Genomic DNA, 12,882 nt, shown 5'->3' on the forward strand with positions numbered 1-12,882 from the left:
AAATTCAGTGAAGAGCTGAGTTATTTAACATAAATTATAATTTTAAAATGTTATAAATATATATACACACAATATGCATCTTTTACACTAATTTTGTGGGTATGAATTTGTTCATGTGGAGTAAGATTCTACATGTAACATTATTTACATTCGTTTGCTTTGAGTTCTTACCTGTACGTACATATAGATAAACAGAGTATTTTGAAAACTGAGTCTTTGAATTTGCCTAAATTTCACCAATTTCTTTTTTGAGTTAAGTGATAAATACTGTGTAGCATAATTTTATATGTGAATAAACACTATTTTTTAAACCTGTATATTCATAATTTGTGTATTTTTTATATCTCCTTACTGTGTAGGTGATGACTCTCAAAAGTTCTTTTCCTCATTACCTTGTGGTGGACTTGGGGTAAGTATGAGCTTGTTTCTTGCTTTTGAATAAAAAAATCTTACACAAAAAACTCCTTAACCTATTTATTTAGGTATGCTTAAGACTGTTTAAGGTTATACTAGACTTCAGAATGGGCTGTATAATTTGCAGAGGTAATTGCCAAAAGGTAGGGCCCCTTGTTCAAAAATTACTAGGAATTTTTAGATGGTGGCAACATAGAACTCTTCAAACTGCGAATTCCTTTGTGAGGGGTTATGCATTCATGAAACCACCTTTGCTAGACTTTTATATAGCTGGAGAAAAGTTAACACAAGACATTTAAACACAGTTTTGCAAGAAAATTTTACTTTTAGTAGGCTCCAACTATGTACAAACATTCTATTGCTGGTGAAAATAGCATAAACTTCACAAAGTGCTTTGCGTTATGGGACGTTTTGTTTGTGAACCCCTTGAGGCCATTTTTGTCTTCAATAATTAACAAAGCCTTTTGACCCAGGATATTTATATCATATTTCAAGGACAAATTTGTTCAAATCCAGCAACATATGAAGAAAACTGCCTACATTTTTGTAGATGATTAGAACAAACCCTATAACCTGCAATCTATTTAAAATTAACCCTTACCAGTAACAAACCATTATTCTGCAGAACTAAGTGCTACGTTATGTTAAGACAACATTATTCTAAGGCAGGGTTCCCAGGGCTAAAAATTTAAATTAAATATATCTTGGATCCTAAATGCAGAGAATTGAACCTAGTTATGAATGCATAATGTTTTGGACAATTCTTTGCTATAATTGTACTTTATTTGGGGAAACCCCATATATTTTCTATTCATTCTGTCAATTTAATGATACCAGACTTACTGAGGGATATCTTTCTTTTCCTTCCACTGTGATCCTGTCCCCTCTGGGAATAAGAATGGCAAGTACAGCCAATATCCATGTGGAGTTCAGAGCTCGTCCGTAAACAACCTACATAACAGAGTTTTATGAAACAGATAAACCATAAAAAATCATTATGATTAATACAATTTTGCAGCTCAGAAACTGCATGCGGTGAGAAGTGAGGTTGTTTTCTTAAAGTTGCACAGTAAAGGGAGAAATGCTGGAAGGTCAGGTTGGTGAGCATATTTATGTGAAGATACTCTGAAAATGTGTCCAAGGTTCTGCAATGACTTTCATCTTTATCAGGCTGATGGCAGCTCAGCCCTTTGGCCTGGTGGGCTGAAGTGTGGCAGAGGTAGTCTTCCTCATTTGTGGCAGGCCACAGTGACTTTTTTTTTGTGACCCTTGACACAGGGCAGTCATTGCCCACATTAATCCTCACTCATTTTAGCAGCCCCTTCCCAGCACCATGGAGCAGGGAGCTTACAAAGGCATTTTAAAGTGGGTTTTTTGGCTTTTGTGCTTGTTTTCTAATAACTCAAGTGGCTGTTTTAAGAGAATGGCTGCTTATGTGTAAATGAGGCAAAGAATAAAAAGCTAATGACTACTGCATGGAAACAGTGATAGGGAGGAAACCAGAGCTATTAGAGAATGGTGGATATCAAACCCTACTCATTTACAAGCACGTTTACTTCATGGTCCAGAGATGATCTGAGAACAGCTTGCAAGGATCATTTCTCAAATCTGCTCTGGGACATACCTGTAACTCAGTAACCCTCGAACACAAATTTTCTCTATTCTAGTGGTCCAACCTTATTTATGCCAAGGGAACTTCTTATCTGGTAGACAGAATGACACTAGTAAATCCCAGCACTCTAGGAGGCCGAGACAGGAGTAATTAAAGTTTAAGTCCAGTCTGGAAAATTTAAGATCTCATTTCAAAATTAAAAAAATAAACAAATCTGGGCATTTGGTTTAGTGTCAAGGTCCAGGGTTCAATCCCCAGTACCACCAAAAAACAAACAAACAAAAAAAAAACGTGTCCAAAGAAATAACAGTGCTTGGTATCTTTGAATGTGCATACAATATGAACACAGGTTACAAGTGTGTCTTAGTTATTTTTCTCTCATTGCTGAGACAAAATACTTGACACTCAAAATGAAGGAAGGAAAGTTTTATTTATAGTTTTTAGAGGTTTCAGTCCATACTCAGCTGGCTTTAAGACAGGGTGGCATGACACAGGGGCAACCATTCATGGTGGCAGCAGGTACCAAAGGTGACAATTGCAAAAAGGGAAGAGCACATCTCCTTTCCTCCCTCAGATTATATGCCAGCTCCTTTCCCCTGGATGGGTATAGCACTAACACTGTCAATTCCAGCACTAGACAACAAACAAATCACTGATGCTGAACTCAACTTCCTTCAAAAGGCTTCCCCATGCCTGCAGGAAGCTTTGGGGGTTATCCAGAGGCAAACCATAACAGAGTATGTCATCAAATAAATCCTTACGAAAGTGTAAGGACTGGACGGTGGTACCTCTGATGGTGGTTAACTAGCATGGGCAAACAGAGGTAGTAGGATGTGGCCTGAATTTGGTTGGCTCCATCGGTGCTCCAGAAGGCTGGAGAGAGGGCACTGTGCTTATTATATTGGCCCAAATGTCTTCTGGGACAGTTATGTAGATCTAGGTGAGTGTGTATATGTGTGTGTGTGTGTGTATGTGTATGCACACATGTACTCATGTGTGCATACATATACACAAGTCTGTGCATACATATACACAAGTTGTTACTTGTTAGTGCTCTAGAAAGCTAGATTGATTTGATCATCTTGTGTGCTTCTGTGATTTTAGTTTTTTGCTTTTAGGAACCAAATCATATTCTTAGCCAGTCAAGAAACTGTCTTGCTCCCTTAGAGCTTTGGTTTTGATGAAAGTCCTATGAGTGACTCTTTGCCCTCTGGATTTGAACCAGCCTAAATTTTCACTTTGAGGCCAATACCAGACCTTTACAAAAGATACAAAGTAGGAACTTGGAGGGGCCCTATTTCGTGTTGGGAGGTACCCTGGGCCCAGGTAGTATTGTAGGGGGTACTCTGGAGATCTTGGAAAATACTGAAATTGCTCTTGTCTCAAGAAACTTTTCTGGTTTTTGTATGATTATTTCAGACAGACCCATTGGTTTCAATTTCAAAATACACAATAATTTCCAATTGTTAAAGTAAATGCTAGTTACTTAGAATATATAACTACATTCTAGGTGAGTTTAATGTTTAGCTACTGGATGCCAATAGATTAATTGAGTTTTGAGGACAATACTTTGGACATTATGAAATCAGAAAACATTTACTTATTATCTTTCCCTCTAAAATTGCTTAAGTAGTTGGAATGTTGATGAGACAGCTCAAACTGTGAATGATATTTGAGGTGCTTTAAAATATATTCCTCAGAATTGCATTTTGAGCAACAATCTCAAGATTTGCAAATTCCTTGGTATTTGCATCTCATTTTATTTAGTTACCATGGCATGACTCATTTTCAATTATGGTGCAATTGCACCAGAAAATACACCAGTTACCATTTTACCAAGTTACCATTGTTGTCTAGTGAAATAGATAATGAAGGGGCTCTGGAAACCAAAGCCAGCGCAGGACGACATTAATTCCTACTCCTCAGGGTACATCACTAAAAATAGTGATCACTTTCTTGGCCATCTGACATGCTGCTGTGTGAAGAAATCTTGAAGTCATTTCTCAGCCATATTTTCCCCTGTTCACTTGATAGGCCACAAAAAAACCCACAAAAGCAAGGACGAGCAGGCTTTTATGATAATGTCGTCATCAGCTCCCAGCTTCAAACGCTTCTGCGGCTTTTGAGTTGTCATTTATAACTTGGAACTGAATCGACCCATAATTCCCCTGATACACTTAGAGAAATTGATAACAGACTCTGCACTTCTTTTATGGCTCGGAGGAGGCAACTCCAATCACATCACTATTGGCAGGCAATATTATTTTTTGACATGGTTGTAAAAGTATAAAAGGGCTTATGGCATTTGTTTAGATGAGGAATGGGCTCTCAAGCTGTGCTGGGGTTTACAGCACCAGATTAGTGAGAAGCAAAGGGAATATGATGTTTGCAAACAGGATATGATTTTATATAAGTTTGGGTTTCATGCTCTGTTCCCTGGGGAAAGCCCTGCAGACAGCCGAGAATTCCACTTTTATCCTCCAACAGACAAGCTCCCAGTGCCAAAGGCAGAAAAATAAACGTGGTCCATGGCCAGTGTCAGACCCTTGATTGCAAGAGGAGGAGCTGTGAAGAAGCAGAACAGCTTTCTTGGAGGAATGAGGAGTTGCAGAGCAGGGGCATAATCGGGGCCTGCCGAACTGATCCAAGATGTGCCAAAATGAGGCTCTGTGAGGTTTTACTGCTGCACCTTCTGTAGCAGCAACTCACTCAATCTGTGAGCATAAGGCCAACTTTTTATTACAGACTTTTACTTTGTCTGTATTCTGTATGATTACACCAAGACTTGACACAGTGATGAGGATTAAGGGGGTCATTTGTGATTTGGGGGAAGAAGACATGGGGAGAAGCACTAGGTGATTTTGGGGAGAGTGTGATTTAAAGGTCATTTCAATTAAGCTGAGGTTTTCTGCAGACATTGGTAGGTATGTGGTAACAGTGGTCGCTATACTGGGGTAGAATTGGAAGAAATGTTTTAAGCTCTTTCATCTGATCAGAATTAATAGGTAAGCTGTTTCTTCTGACCTGGAAATTTGCATATGTGTATCACAAATAGACTATTTGAACAAAGGCCTATATGTGTGTGTGTGTGTATATATATATATATATATATATATATATATATATATATATATTTGGAAATTTAGTCATTTTACAGCACATTTATACCTTTATATTATTTTTTCTAAATTATTAGAACATACTGGTGCTTCATAGTTACTTCCCCCAAGGTAACAGCACCTCAGAGTTCAAGTGCTAAACCATTTAAAGGATTGCGTGGATGTTTTTTTTTTTTTTTTTTTTGGTTATGATACTAGAGAATAACTTCTAAGACTAGATCTGCAAACCTGTAATTAAATTTAATTGATAGAAGGATATTTCATTGTTGCTATGTAGGATGATCTTCTGTGAAAAAATAGTAATATTTTGGAGAGATGTAAAGTGAAGGGCAGGAAACATAGCATAAGGTTTGTTGCCAGTGACTGGGCAAATCTCAGGAATGCAAAAGCTAATAAGACAAGATCGTAGTGCTTAGTTGCTCAAGGCATTTCCATACATATCCTATGGAAGCACAGAGAGGGAGCTTCCAAACAAAAGCAAGAGCACTTAATAATGATTGTGTTTATGTGAGTTGTGTATGGGGGTTGGCTATTGATGTAGGATAGGAGAAAGTAGCCAGAGGTTAACTGTTTAGGAATAATGACACACAGTTGACAACTCCACCAAGCTGTTCCCAATTCCTAGAGAATCTCCACCCTTCAAAGAAATACTTAATATCTATGCCCAGACTTTGGGTGTTCCTGCGGTTTCGATATTGACTCAGAAAACATTTTGATTGTAACTCTGTTTTGTAAAGGAGACACAATGCCTTTATTACATCAGCACAAAAAAGAAGGGATTGGCATCTGTTTCTCACATGTAGTAATCAGGATAATGTTGATTTCCTCATATTAACATTAGCTCAAACCTGGCTTGTAATCAGTGCTTCATTTCCTCCACTGCTGCTATCAAAGATGCATCACAGTCTTCTTCCCTCCAGCACAATAAGAGAAGCCACCCTGACTTGGAACCTCTCTTCTCCCCACCTCTACTTCCTAATTATATTTGGATTTTCATTAGTTTTAAGCTTGATGCAAATGATACTAGCAGAAACACCCCATGGCACCTGGACAGTGTAAAACTGATAAGCAACCTTAATGAAACTGTTTGAGAGTTTTGTTTCATGCTACAGATTCCACAAAAAGATCATGTTGCCCTTGATGTGGAAAATATAGTATAAAATTTATTCAAGCCAGGGAATTCTTTCTAAAAATAAAGGAAACTCCCAGTATTGCTAGATTATGCTAATTATGTGTACTCAGTAATAGTGTTAGGATTGTAGGCAACACTCCCTGCAGAGATAAACATATATACATTACTCTGTGTTTATTACAGATTTTGTAGATTCATTCAGCATCTGATATCCCAGGGAAGAGAAAAATTGGAAATGAAAACTTTAACTTATTCCGTTGTACCATCATTTCTGTGATTAAATTCATTGCTTTGGCGCTGTGACTAAGCACAACAGGAAGCATTTTGAAATAAAAATACTTTATTCTTGTATTTAAAATAAACACGAGCATCATAAAGGTAGTGAAAATCTGTTGTCAGCAAAATGAAATGGCTGAAAAATGACATTATCAACTGAAATCAATTAAAATATCAGTTGAAAAGAGGAAAGGTTTATTTGGTCTCACAGTTTGTATAGGTTTCAGTCCACGGTTGGATAGCTGCAATGCAGAGTGGTGTGGCAGAAGAGAGACAACTCATGGAAGGGAAGTGGAAAGCAGAGAGCGATGAAGAGAAGAAGGAAGGAGACATACCCTTTTTCATATGTAATGTTTCTGCCCTGAAGAGATCTGTAGCTAGATATCTGTCCCTGTAACAAACTTCTCTCAAATACATAATAATGACATTTTACTATTGGATCTGACCTTAGTTAAGTATTCAGTCAAAACAGTGAAGTATAACTTATAAATTTGTGTTACTATAAAAGAATACATTTATTTACTTTAAAATCCATAAGGAAATAAATATCCTGATTGATTTGTTCAGTTTTCATATTTCTGGAGCAAAATGCTTGATACTCATAGCATAGAGGAAAGATTTGTTTGAGCTTAGGGTTTCAGAGGGTTCGGTCCATGATTATCTGGCTCTAAGGCAGAAATGCATGGTAGAGGGCCCGATGGAGGAAAGCTAGGTAACCTTTGACAATCAGGAAGCAGAGCTAGGAAGGAGCCAGAAACAAGAATAAGCCTTTGTAGGTCACATCCCCAGTGACTCACCTCCTCCAGTGATGTCCCACCTCTCAGCAGCACAGTCAGCTATGAACTCACAATAGATTAATCCACTGGTGAGCATAAAACTCCCATGACCTATTCTCCTTCTGAAAACCCCACCTCTAACACATGAGACTTTGGGGGATATTTTAGATCTAAATAATAACACTGATGGAGCTTATATTCTAGTGAGGAAGAGAGATAAGCAAATAAATGCATATGAGTTAAAGTGTGTATTGTGATGATAATATTAAGGAGGAAGTAAAAGGAAGTGTGAATATAGAATCCTGTGTGGTTGGGTTGTAGACCTGAAGGTTAATAGGAAGTGTTGTCTTTAGGACAGTAGAACTGATGAGTGAGAGGGAGTACTAGCTTTTTGTGGTGGCTGACTTAACAAGGACACAGAGATGAATGAGACTTTCACTGAGAATGGTGAAGAGGCAGTGACAGTTTCAGGGTGAGGTGGGAGTTTACCAGTGTTGCTCAGAGCTTAGAGTTCCCTCTTCTACTTTTCACAAGGATGTGGGTTTAGGGTTTTTCAATTCAGAACAACAGTCTGCTTATACTTCCTTTTGACTCCTGGATTGAAGTGGTAGGAAGGAGTAGGGGGTAGGTTTGAGTTTTATGCATGTTCCAAGATCCTGAGACCTTTTATAAGACCTGGCCATGAATTTCTGGAGCAGTTTAAGGGTCGTGACACATTTATCAGAGCCTTCAGAGATATACCTGGGACTCAGTACTAGGTCCCTGACTATGAGATGTCTAAGTCTCCAGATCTTAGCAGCATTATACGCTTTTCAGTCCTGGTGTCTGGGGATGTCATTTGGACCTACTTGCTTTATTTAAATTGTATAGCTAAAATTAGATAACATTACTAAAGCACCAACCCATTTTAAAGTTTATTGAAGATGTCTTGACATGTGCATGATATTTCCCAATGCCTATGCATGTGCATTTTAGTGGCTTCTGGAATGACACCATTGTGTTTTGGTCTCAGTTGTCAGTTGGATTTCTCTCTGTATTTCTATCTGAACAAATTAACTGACTGTTTGGTCCCTTTAGGCTAATGTGTAGACAAAAATATGATGCCTTCTCAATGTGCATATGCCTAATTTTATTTTGCAAGTTGATAGTACAAGGAACATAAACTTGGGTATTTAGATTAAAGGATATTTGTTACTAATAGCTATCAATTTCAAACCATTATCAATTTATACCATATCAATAAAATTTTTTGACTAGGTTGTTTAGGACTATTCTATAACCATCTAATTAAAATGATATTTTTAGCTTTGATCCTAATGGTGTCCATAAGATTGACTGTACGATAGAATTGCCTATCAGGGATGGGAGCAGGTAAGATCCTTGAGAGTAGATGGCACTCATAGAGAATCCATCACACATCCTCTAACTTTTTAAAAACTGAGGTGATTCATAGCCTCATGATAAAGAGTAACCATTCTCTCTATGAAACTTTTAGTGACAACACAACTCAATCTCTTTTAATCCTTACTAAAGAAGTAATCAAATGTTACTGTTTTACACACAGGGAAACTGAGGCTCAGAGAGATAACTCATTTGAATCACATAGTTTGTAAGTATTAAAGTACAAGTGGCCTTAGTCCCAAGGTCTTAACTGCATATTTTGCACTCACAACTCACCATAATTCCAACCTCATATGATTGTCAACACTCCTTTCCCAAAGGAGAATAGTCTGAGCCAAAAAGAGTACAATTATTCTTTTGCCAAGTACATTCTCCTTTTTTATTGAAATTCCTATGAAGTGTTAAATCCATGCATTCAAATATCATCAATTTGGGGGAAAAATAAAAATATATATATAAATAGTGTTTCAACCCCTGTAGAAATCTCTGCATTGGACCAAACCACTGAGATGGATTGCAAAGAATCTCATTAAACATACTTACTGAATCTGATTTAATTTTATTAAGCTGTTGTCTAGAAAAATGGGATTCTATCATGTGCTGTCTAGCAAATAACAGTATAAGCATATTACTATTACATTCTATGTAGTATGTTCATCAGATTAAATGAAGAAGTGATAGTAAAACACTAAAATTATATTACTTGACTGTATCACTAAGTTAATCTTGGTAGGATTGATTAACAGTGCACAAGTTTTAGTAACAATATTATTGGCTCTGTGTGTTCATAACTTGCCAGGTTTCTCACAAGAATCAATAGAGTAATTGGCAAATTTGTAAGAATACCGCTATCTTAGGTAAAGATCCTAGGAGTACCACAAGGCAGCATTTTCGTCAGAACAAACATATTTCTGTATTTCTTGTTACTGGCTAGTAAATGGCAAAGGGATATTTTTCTGAAGATGAAGAGTGACTAGAAACTGCACCTACAAGGTCAGTGGAGCTTCCAAAAAGCAGTCGATCCTACCGGGAATGGTTTGTGGTAGAGCGTTAACACACTCTGCATGCCTGGCCCCTCCAGCTGCCACATGAATAGTTCTCGCCTTCTTTCCATATGGAATATCAGTCACAGTGTTCATTCATCATATCCATGGTTTTACTTGGAATCTTAAGGTCTTTGCTGTAGCTGCTCTGTTTCTTTTTCATCTCACCATGACTAAAGAAGCTAAGGTGTGGGCATTACAACCTACAAGTGATCCCAAGGGAATGGGCTGTCATTCATGTCTTCCTCCCAGAGTTGAACAAAAGAGAGGAAGCATGTGGGTTCTTCCACCCATTGTCATCATAAATCCATCTCAGGTCTATTTCAAGGGTCTTGGGGTTTCAGAAGAATACTTAACATTAAATGAATATACACATTCAAGGAACTGGCATATTATATCACATGAGAGAAGAGAGGGTACCCATTGTTACAGGCTGTAGAAATGTTTGAGGAAGAATGTGATAAAGCATATTAGAGCTTTTGAGCTTATAGTAATGATTCTCAGCATTATTCTATAAGAGGAAAAGCATGACAGCCACCTAGAATTATAGAGAGCTTTCGAGAGGTTTTAAAAGTCTTGATCTTGAAGTAACTGGAGAGCTTTCTCCAGATGGCTTTATGATACAGTATTAGGAGCTGTGTCTTTCTGCCCAGCATGATCTGAGAAGTGAGCACCATCACAACTCAATTTTTATTTCACTTATCTGGGAGCTTCAGTTTCTTTGTCTGTGAAATAGAGATAAACAAGCCTCTCTCACTTGTGGCTGCTCCCCTTGAGGGAGTCGCACTGATCCAGTTCTACAGAGAGTACATGCAACTCTGAGGTCCCATCTGATCCACCTACCCAGTGGGGGGCCCACCATTAGAACTGTGACTGTGGGAACCTAATCAAGGAAGGAGGGTGAGGGTGCACATTGTTCGCAGGAGCTCAGTGATGAGAAACAAGGCAGCAAAACTTGATTTAAAAATCAGGCATCTGGATCCAAAGCTTCATACTGTCACTGCTCCAGAAGGATTTCTCCAGCTCTGAAGTGCAGAGTCCATTTCAGACATTTGAATGGGCCTGAGTGTCAGCATTTCTCACAAGCACTCAGGTGCTGCCAGAGCATCCTTGGGCCACTTTGACCAGATCCTATAAGATCATGACTGGGCAAATTGTTGAACTTTTCTGTGACCCAGTTTCTTTACAGTAAGATGGTACATAGAGGTGATTTATCATCTTCTCTGAGAGTTAGATGTGGCTGGTCTGTATGGTATTATTTTATCCAGATTTGAAACAACTTTTTAAAAAACTCATTTTTCTTAAGAAGTCAGATAGCAGGTCCTCATTAGCTTATCACTGAGAACTAGTTGGCTAAATCTTTGTTTCCGTTGGGCAAATAGTTCCTGGGCAGGAAGGTTTCTATGACAGGCTGGGGTGATCTGTGACACCAGAGGTCCATAGTATTGGGGCACTGCTGATACTGATTTAAAGGAGGCATCATCACATGCTTGAAAGTGAGAACTGCATGTGCGGGAATAGGGTTAACTGAATATGAGAGAAGGGCTGGCTCTTCCTTTACTCACACATATACTGCAAGACCTAACAAGGGAGGAACTTTTATATTGCATCGTCTCTTTTTTAGCACAGTAAAACTCTGACAGAAAGTATTTCAATAGGTTTAATTTGTTCCCATTCAGTATTGTATTCTCTTAACAAGTTTTATTAAGCATTTATTTTGTGTCAGATCCCGAAGATAGTGTGATAAAAACAGACCCCCTCTATCTTGCACTTCAGACACTTTAACACTAGCTCTTGTACATCCTTAACAAGAATTAACAGAAAAGAAAATCTTTAAAGTTCAAATTGGTCTAGCTAAGGCTGTCATAACACAATTCCACAGATAGGATGGCTTAAGCAGAAACTTTATTTGCTTACAGTTCTGGAGCCTGGAAGGCCAAGATCAAGGTGTTGGTAGGTTCAGTTTCTCCTAAGGCCCCTTGGTTTGCAGGTGGCCATGTCCTTGTTACAACCTCACATGTTCTTAGCACAGGTATACCCACTCTTTCTTCAGGACATCAGTCTTATTATTTGAACACCACACCCTTATATTCTCATTTAAACTTACTGATCTTTATCAAAAGCCCTATCTCCAAATATGGTTGTGTTGGAGGGTAGGGCTTCAACATACAGATTTTAGGGGATGCCATAACAGTGTCTGTGTCCAGGGCTGACTTTGGTTGAAATCCTAGGGTTTTGCTTTATCAGCTATTTAACTTTAGTCATGTTCCCTGACCTCTTTAAAGCTCTATGTCTTCTCTTGTAAAAATGACTAGTAATACATTTATTAGTCTATCATGAGGAAGCAGCAGTGTTTGTAAAATGTTTAACAATGAGCAGCACTTAGGAGGTGTTCAAACTCACCCCCTACATCTTTCTTTAGATGTTGACCAAAGATACTGATTTTTTGCTTTCATTGGGCAGTATTTTGAACTTTACTACCTCCACTGAGTGTACACATAAATTAAGTAAAAATTAGGTTTTTGTCTCTCTCTGAACCTTACTACCTGATTCCCTCTATCACTGTCAAGAAACAACACGTTTATTCAATTTTAGCTCTAGTCTTAAGCATGAAGAGTTGAAGATAGAAAAATACTGAGTTTCTAAATAAATACAAAAAGCTAATAATCCTATTTGCTCCACCCCTGCAAAACCCAGAAAATTTGGCTCAGAGTTGCCACTTAACACAATGTATAGGGCAAAAACAGAGTAAGCTACTTTAAAAATTTTAAACTTAGACATTAAACCTAGAATATTTTAATGATTTTTTAAAATATGAAATATTCTCTATGTTAACGAATTAAGGTGCTGAATACAGAAACAGTTGATCCCAATAGATGATTCCTTTTAAAAATGCCCTTTACCTAGTAAGCAAAAGTTAAAAAGATTCAGTGTGTTTTTTTAACAATAAACTTTTATACTGCAGGCCCACCATGCCACAGAATCAGTACCGTGATGAAAAACCTCTGTTTCTTTGTTGAGTCTGGTGTCTGTCAATAGGTTTTCTAGGGGCATCTGATCATTATTTAAGCTTAAACTCAATTATTCAGAAATGCCCCATGGCCCTAGC

The 12,882-nt window shown here is 37.8% G+C and overlaps 1 protein-coding gene across 20 annotated transcripts in view; it reads left to right on the top strand.

Annotated features, from left to right (window-relative positions):
* Hdac9 (histone deacetylase 9) overlaps positions 1-12,882 on the top strand; it is an 849,535-nt gene that overhangs the window by 633,070 nt on the left and 203,583 nt on the right. For all 20 annotated transcript variants that reach the window (XM_063233991.1, XM_063234068.1, XM_063234058.1 and 17 more), the window contains one exon: positions 360-409. In XM_063233991.1, the coding sequence (XP_063090061.1) occupies positions 360-409 (50 nt within the window). The remainder of the gene's footprint in view (positions 1-359; positions 410-12,882) is intronic.

The sequence above is a fragment of the Cavia porcellus genome, unplaced genomic scaffold (assembly GCF_034190915.1).
Source record: "Cavia porcellus strain 051 isolate PalLab524CR breed Dunkin Hartley unplaced genomic scaffold, mCavPor4.1 scaffold_2, whole genome shotgun sequence".
Lineage (NCBI taxonomy): Eukaryota > Metazoa > Chordata > Mammalia > Rodentia > Caviidae > Cavia > Cavia porcellus.